Source organism: Coffea arabica, chromosome 8e (assembly GCF_036785885.1).
Source record: "Coffea arabica cultivar ET-39 chromosome 8e, Coffea Arabica ET-39 HiFi, whole genome shotgun sequence".
Taxonomy (NCBI): domain Eukaryota; kingdom Viridiplantae; phylum Streptophyta; class Magnoliopsida; order Gentianales; family Rubiaceae; genus Coffea; species Coffea arabica.
Window position 1 is genome coordinate 2059242 of NC_092324.1, and position 8426 is coordinate 2067667.

The following is an 8426-nucleotide window of genomic DNA, read 5'->3' on the forward strand; positions in this document are numbered from 1 at the left end:
CGGACGCTCAAAAAGACTGCATCGGACGTCCGACAACCATTGAGTATTTTCGGACGTAGAAAACCAGCCTATCGGACGTCCTAAGGAATTGAAGAAGAATTTCCAGTTTTACATCATACCTTCGAACGCAGAAAATCAGTCTACCGGACGTCCGATGAAATTGAAGAAAATTTCTCAATCTCTCTGCCTGCTGTCGGACGCTAAAAACAGGAGTACCGGACATCCGACACTCCAACGGCTAGTTGACTCTTCAGCTACTTTCTATCCGTTGGAAGCTTTAATGAGGCACTTTCTTGATCCTATATAAATAATGGTTGGTTAGATAGTTAAAAGAACTTTGGCACACTGAAAATACAAAAGATTTAGAGTGATTTTAGTGAGAAAATACTCTTCAAAAAAGATTTGTAGTCTTAGTGGTGTGAGATTCATTGTAAGCTTTTCATTTGTGAGTGAATACTTCATGAGTGTAGCTCTGTGAGGGTTGTCCTGAGGGATAGTAAAATGTCCTAACTTGACCGAGTGGAGTTCGGGGCAAGGAGAAGGTGAACCTTCCTTTGTACACAAGAGTGATTGTAATTCATCAAATTGAAGAAACTTGTTTGAATTAATCTACAAGTTTAAGAGGAGTTGGGTAGTTAATTGGTTTGCAATCCTTTCCTTTTTATTTATTTTTGTTACGTTTGTGATCTTTACATTGTTTATCTCTTCTATTCGGTTGTCTTCGATCCTTACATAGAGAAATTGAATTATCACGGAAGAACTATCAATTTATTTGACTAGCTAATAAGAAGTAAAAAGACAATAGTTGAGTAAGCCTAGGGTTCAAGTTTAATCTAGAGTTTGAATTAATTTCCAAATTATTTTCGTGTCAAACTATGAACGCATCAGATAATTATATTTCAGATTATCTCTCGATATATCTTAAGTGTGCCTAATCAAATTTTACATCTCTCTCGAGACCACAAATATTCCATTAGACCTTTTAAGAACCTTGGTAATATCAACGTGCCATATGATTCCTAACCTACTTTCGTGATTAGGCAAAGTATATTTATCTATCTGATGCGTGGTTGTATCTCCTTTCTCAATTCAATATAAACCCTAAAATCATATTCATGGTGATTAAGCATAAACACATAATTAAAATCAAGATAGATAAATCATAGCAAAATACAAGAACTTTAATTGAAAGAATCAATCAATTCTCCTTCATAAGAACCCTAACCCTAGAATAAGTTTACTACAACATAATGAAGAAATTAAACACCAATTCAAGAAGTAATACAAATGAGAGAGATTAAGACAGAGGAACTTCTCAGTGCTCGGTTCCAACATTCTCCCTTGCGCTCCTTGATTCCCCTCGCTCACACTTGATCTTGATCTCCAAGTAAAACTATGAGAAAAGATGAAAAAATGTATTGCTCTTGCTAAAACTAATGTTTTTCTCACCCAAAAAGGACCTCAAGAACCTTTATTTATAGTTGTTATGTATTGCTTTCGAATCCCCCTTGGAATAGGTTGATCATTGTAGACGAAAAAAATGTGCAAAGGCTGTCCAATGAAGACCGGTGCAATGTCCGGCTTGAAGTCCAGAGCCGGTCTTTATGTTTCCATTCGCAATATCAAACTTCTGGTGATGTCCGGCGCCAGACTTCGTGCACTTTCTGAAAATTTGTCCATTGGCCCTCGAATTTTGAATTCTTCTCACCTTTTCCATCCAATTCCTTCAACCGCTCAAATCAATCCCTGCAACTTCAATTCGAGTCCATAAAACATAAATATAACCCAAGATTACATATAAAATTCTTATTAACCACTCTCTATCAGTTGGCAAATGTCCCTTTCACATTTTGGCTTTAATCTACTTTTCATGCCAAAATTAGGAGCTGGAGCTGGAGCTCTCAAGTTTTAGGTGTGCCACATGTAATGTTCTTAGACCGTGACGATGGAACGGTGAACTGCCTTACCATGCAAGAGTTGCAAGATCCAAAGGGGTAAAACAATCCCTTTATGACGAGAGAAACACTTGTCCATGTTGTTTTTTCCTTAATTGTTAAATTTACGAAGTTATAATTACGCCAACTAGCTTATTGTCTTTTCCCTAGATGCCAACGTTGTCTCCAAGGCTGCTGCATTCTCAAACAAGAAAATGAAGTGACACCAAAATACGACATATCAATCTAAAATAACCTAGCAGTACAATCTCAATTAATCAAACAAACAATATGAGTCAAATAATTCTTCTCTGATACTGCTAAGGCAAAGTAAAAAAGTGACGAAAGGGATTGCTATATATAAAACTTTAGGAGTTGATGTCGGAGCTAAAAAAATTCTCAGTGGGAACAAAAACAATACTATTTTTTACCTACATTTTTTTTAGTTTTTTAAACAAAAAAAAAAAATTATCAACGAGTTGAAATGAAAATCCTATTTTTAGTTTATTTGAAATGGAACTTTGTGGTCCACATATTCTTTTAGAATATTAGTTCATGAACCAACTTAAAGTACTACATAATTTTTCACTTCTTTTATAACAAAACTCTGGAGACATGCTTGAGATTATATTAAAATTTTATGGGTACTATAGGAATTTAAGGGGGATAGTGGCACCGGTGCCCCCAACCTTAAATCCGTCACTGGTTGATGTCCAACATATGAACGAGCAATGGAGACTAAGGTGGCTAGCACCAGAAAAGACCTTGGTGGTTCGCTCCCAGTTGAGAATGTACAAGAACTAGCTTCTAATAACTTGAAAGAAATCCCACACCGATACATCAGACCTGAACTTAATCCTGATGAAGTTTCAGTTGATGAATCTTTACAAATTCCAGTCATTGATATGAGCAAGCTTGCAACAGACCATGTAGATAACCAAAATGAAATGGCAGAACTTCACCAGGCATGCAAAGAATGGGGCTTCTTTCAGGTAAAATCAGGAAAGCTTTTTATGCTTACCAATTCAAACCGTCATAGTCTTTTCTTGGGTAAAATGCATACTCTAGAATTTTGTTCCTACGTGCTTACGCTATATAACTACGATTTTGCTTCCTAATTATGTTTGTGTAATTCAATCTTGAAACAGTTAATCAATCATGGAGCAACAGCAGCAATCGAGAAAATGAAGGTTGTCGTAGAGGACTTCTTCAAGCTGCCATTAGAGCAGAAGATGATCTATGCACAACTGCCAAATGATCTTGAAGGGTATGGTCAAGCATTTGTCATATCGGAGGACCAAAAGCTCGACTGGGGTGACATGCTCTTCCTTTACTCCTTACCAACCTCCCAAAGAAATATGAGATTCTGGCCTAACAATCCAAAATCTTTCAGGTACACAAAAATAGTACGTCATATAAATCGTGATGCAAATTCTCTTAAAGCCATCCTTGTTCTTCAAGTTCTTATATTGTTTCCCTTTCCCTTTCCCATTAGTCAGCTTTGACAAATAGACTGACTGCTGCAGGTCCCTAATGGAAAAGAAAAGGATTTTTCCCTGAAGCAATGTTTTGATTTCATGGTAGCACAGTATTAAGACAACAAAGTAATAGCAAGCTCACAAGGAATTTTTAAACCAGAAAAAATTTGAACATATTTCTCTCCACTTTGAGTTTCTAACTTTGTCTAAACCATCCAGATCAACCTTGGATGAATACTCAACTGAATTGCACAAAGTCTGCATGAGTCTCTTTAATCTCATGGCTATGAATCTTGGATTGGATGCCAAAAAAATTAGCAGCTTGTATGAAGATTGTGTTCAAGGTATAAGAATGAATTACTACCCACCATGTTTGCGAGCAGACAAGGTTATTGGCCTTGCTCCTCACTCTGATGCCACAGGACTGACCTTATTAGTTCAAGTGAATGAAGTTCAGGGCCTACAGATCAAGAAAAACAGTAAATGGGTGCCCATTAAACCCATTCCAGGAGCCATCATCATCAACATTGGTGATGTCATGGAGGTAACCATCGAATCTTATTTCAACTTAAAAATAAAAATGATCCTGCTTCTGAATGTTGAGGACTTGCATTTGAGTTGATTGACTCCATGAATTTGAATGCAGATATTGAGTAATGGGGAATATTGCAGCATTGAACATAGAGCTGTTGTGCTTTTCCAGAAAGAAAAACTTTCAGTTGCCGCATTTCACAGTCCTAATATCTGTGTAAAAATTGGTCCTCTACCTGTTCTTGTGAAAGAAAATGGAGCAAATTACAAGACCTTACGGCACGAGGACTTCATAAGACTGGTTATTTCCAGGAAACTTGATGGAAAAAGCTTGCTGAAAACCATGAAAATCATTAAATAAGAAAATTGCAAGTATCGGGAAAGAAAATTTTCTGCCATCTTTCTTCAGAATAAAGAAGTGTATCATCACTTTCATCAGGGCCATCAGCCCATGGTGAAAAGTCAGTGAAAATTCTGTTCAAGTAATAGCTAATTAAGGAGACATTTTGGTGAATCTCAATCGTACATTTATGTGCATATACATGCTAAATGTAAGAATAAACTTTCATTCACTTGAGTGATATTACCTGATCATTGCAATTGATCTGTAGCACAAAATAAGCCAGAATCGGGAGAATGGAGGATTGCAACATAATCTGGAATGTCGGTTGAACTCTGGTTTTGGTTTGAAATTAGACTACATAGCTAATAGTCCAGCATCCATGCCTAATGAACAAGCCTCTAATTTAGAGGTCTTAATCCTGCAGTCTTTTTTTTTAATAAATAAAATTTTTATGAGAAGTTTATGTGATTGTGGGAATGTGATGTAAGCATTTGGAACTTTGATACTCTTCTCGGATAGGATGGTAAACTAACTTAACTAATATATTTACATCTCTACCAGAATTTAGAAGTGTGCATTTTTCTCAAGTTTTACAGCCGCAATGAAGAAAAAAAAACGAATCGGTTCCTTCTCCTCTCCCTTTTCCACAGCGTTTCTCTTCCCTCCTTCCTCCTTCCTTCAAAATCCTTCTCATCACAAAACTTCGGTATGTTTTAGTGCAATGGATAGAAATCGAAATTTGAAATTAGGAAAGAAATCTTGTGCTTTTGGCTTCTTTTTCTGTGTGTGCAAAGATTTGTGTCCACTTTTTTTTTTTCCTTTTGTCTAAAATGAGACTCCAAATCTTATAAGAGGAAAGGAAAGGAAAAGATAAGGAAGAATTTGAGAGTCGGATCAGGCCTCACAACCATCTGGACAATTTCCTTATCAACTAAACTAGATAGAATATCTAAACCACAAAGAATATCAAATCCAAATGCCAAAATTATCCCTCCAAATCCAAATGCTATTTGGAGATTATAATTTCATCATTTTCAATGAGAATTACTGTGGAAATAAAACTTCAACTGTGGCAATATCATTTAAGAAAAAAAAACACAAACTAATAACTTGGTACTGACCTTGAGAAAAAAGCAAGCAAAGTGTGTTGCCACAAAAGATCAAAATTGTTGATACAGGCATGTCTCATGGTTTGTTTAGATTAGATTACTCAGCAGCCACTTTTTTTTTAATCCTCCCCCACTCCCCTATTCCCTCCCTACCCTAAACAGGTCAGCCAAGATTTGAATCCTGGTCTATCAAGCGGGAGTTTAACTCCCTGACCACTAGCCCCACCACTAGTAGTTCAGAAGCTATTATCACATAATTGATAAACTATATAATTTACCATATTTTTTGTAGTTCTGACCTTGATCAGTTTCCGATGGTAGGGGGAGGGATATGTTGAGTGGTAGGTCTCGAATTGACTTTATAAAAAATAAAAATAAAATCTGTTGTTATGCAAAACCAGGAGGTTAATAGTCATGTACGATCTAAAATGATTCCACATTGAAGAAAGTAACTTCATCACCCAAAATTATGTTCATCATAACTTTAAAGGCAGTGTTCATCATCTCAGTTAACAACTCAATTGGTTCATCCGGATTCTCCCATGCACTAAATGCATTCCTTGCAATTTCATCCACATAGTCGATGAACATTGGCAAGGCCTCCTGTCTGGCAAGTGAAGTTGATTTCAGCTGCCCGTGGAGTCCTTTCTTTCCTAATAAATCTGGTGCTGATTTATGCCAACCTGCTCAAATACGCTCGTCGATCGGTCAATACTTTTCTGCATGTTTCCGCTGCTGTGACAATGATGCATGGCTTTCAAAACAGGCATGCCCCGTTCAATGGAGCCTTGCCAAATCTGTTCATGCAATCCCAGAGGGGTCGCACTTCTTTATCCACAGCAAGTGTAATTTGATTTAGAACGGGAGAAAGAAAAAATTCATATATATGTGCTAACAATGATAAGTCGCAGATGTCAGTTTCAAATTACTGGTTTTTGGCTCCAAAATTTAGCAAACCCAATTCCTTAGTCATGTACCTGATCAAGATTGGCCTTAAATTGTCTACGTGACTGGTAGATGATTTATGGTGGCATTCGCATATGCCACGCATATATATATATATGCTTGCAGGAAAGGAAAAAGCTCTAATAGATGATTTTGGTTTCGGTTTGCCTTCAAAGTACATCAAAAATAACAAATAATCATTCTACTAATCTCATCTTTTTTATGTTCATTTTTCTGTTCAATCCAAAAGTTGCCGATTGTTGCCTCTTGCCTTAGAGTTGCTTAGGTTACATACAAATTCTCTTCTCCTCTGTGTTTTTGGTATGATCCTATACAAATGCTAAAAAAATCCTTTTTCCCCCCTTTCAGGCAGATTGTATTGAATCGCTTTTGTAATCAAAATTGGTTATGGTGGCATGGTAATTAGTAATTAGCAACAAAAATTCTTTACTAACGAATCTATAACAACTAAAATGATACTTATCAAGATGTGCCATTGGCCTTAAATGCTTCTACAATAGTCATTGAGCAACTTATAGAATCTCCCATAAGTTGCTAAATAATCATCTACTAAAATTTACCAACTGTATGATTATTTATGAAGTAATCACATTGAACTCCATCAACTAATCTCGGTGGAGTAATTATTCAATAAGCAAAAAGAATGACTATGCAATGAAATTAGGACAGGTTGATACAGGATTTTATTAAGTTTATTGGATTAATCATCTCACATGTTTCTAAGGGTGATTAGATTACAAATTACTCAGAAACATGAAATCTCTTACATTTCGTGAAGCATCTGTGAAAATGTGAAAGGCACCTTATCAAATTTCAAATTCGTTGGCCAACTACTGAATTAGCAGTAAGCAATTTGGCATTCCTTCAATTTTTAATGCTACGGCTGATCTTCTCCATCGATAGCTATATATAAGAGGTCCAATTTTTTGGGGAAAACGGGTAATTTTTCACTCAAATGATACAACTAGTAAATTAAACAGATTCAGTAATTCCTAAGAAAGATTGCCAAATAATCTTTTAAGACAGAATTACCATTCCAAGTAAATTTCCAGAAAAGTCTGGAGGGGTCACAAGCGGTTCCACTTAAAACCCAATCTCCTATGACAGAATTTACATGCATGGTGTATTATCACAACCAAATCCGTATATACATAAACAGGATAGACACACGAATAAAAAAAATACACCTAAATGAATCGTATAAAACATTACAAATAAACCCGATAAATAGATTGAATACTATACTACAGCTGAAAAAAACTACCAAATAAATGTGTAATAAATAAAAAAGATAAGGAAAGAACACACCTGAAATTGATAACAGAATTCGGTCAAATGTGTCTAATCTCCGAGTACCACCTAAGCAACCTACTCTTATTAATTTGGGAGAAGAAAGAATACAAAATTTTGGTGTGTTTTAATTGGGAAGGGAGAGTGTTAATTTATAATTCTCAAACACTTCCCCAAACCTTAAACCCACCGATGTGGGATAAGTGATTATGCCAAAAAGGTTAACAAATCTCCGCCTTGGCATAATTTCTAATCCCACCAAAAATACAAACCTTCTCACTCAAACAAAATAACAAGTCCTTGCGGTACTTCCAAATTTGCGCCCCTCGGGTGCCAATTCAAATGTGTAGGATGTTGACCAAGTTTAAACAATGTTCAAACTTGGATCTTGTAACCACCTTGGTCAGCATACCTGCAGGATTCTTCGTAGTCCGAATCTTCTGAAGAAAAATCTCCTCTTCTTCAAGAATTTTTCACATGAAATGATAGCGAACATCAATGTGTTTCATTCTTGCGTGCAAGACCTGGTTTTTTGCTAAGTGAATAGCACTCTGACTATCACAAAACACGTCAATGTGTTTTTGACCAACTCTCAAGTTTTCAAGCAATCCTTGAAGCCAAATTGCCTCCTTCATAGATTTGGTAATTGTCATATACTCTGCCTCTGTTGTAGACAAAGCCACTATTGACTGCAAAGTAGACTTTCAACTAACTGGCGCCTTGGCAAACGTGAACAAGTAGCCAGTTGTAAAACGTCGCTTATCCAAGTCACCGG

General features: G+C 36.3%; 1 protein-coding gene across 1 annotated transcript; it reads left to right on the top strand.

Annotated features, from left to right (window-relative positions):
- The first annotated feature begins 2665 nt into the window (after window positions 1–2665).
- On the top strand, window positions 2666–4457 carry LOC113703793 (S-norcoclaurine synthase 1-like). Its single transcript, XM_027225274.2, has 4 exons — window positions 2666–2926; window positions 3083–3327; window positions 3632–3956; window positions 4059–4457. Exons 1-4 carry the CDS (start codon window positions 2666–2668, stop codon window positions 4302–4304), a joined length of 1077 nt encoding a protein of 358 aa, XP_027081075.1. The 3' UTR covers window positions 4305–4457.
- Window positions 4458–8426: the final 3969 nt, after the last annotated feature.

What these genes read in the sequence shown, in the direction of transcription:
- LOC113703793 (XM_027225274.2), top strand. Translation starts at nt 2,666, where the DNA reads ATGGAGACTAAGGTGGCTAGCACCAGAAAAGACCTTGGTGGTTCGCTC. An exon ending in AAGAATGGGGCTTCTTTCAG is followed by an intron (nt 2,927 to 3,082) that starts GTAAAATCAGGA and finishes ATCTTGAAACAG; the next exon opens with TTAATCAATCATGGAGCAAC. An exon ending in AACAATCCAAAATCTTTCAG is followed by an intron (nt 3,328 to 3,631) that starts GTACACAAAAAT and finishes TAAACCATCCAG; the next exon opens with ATCAACCTTGGATGAATACT.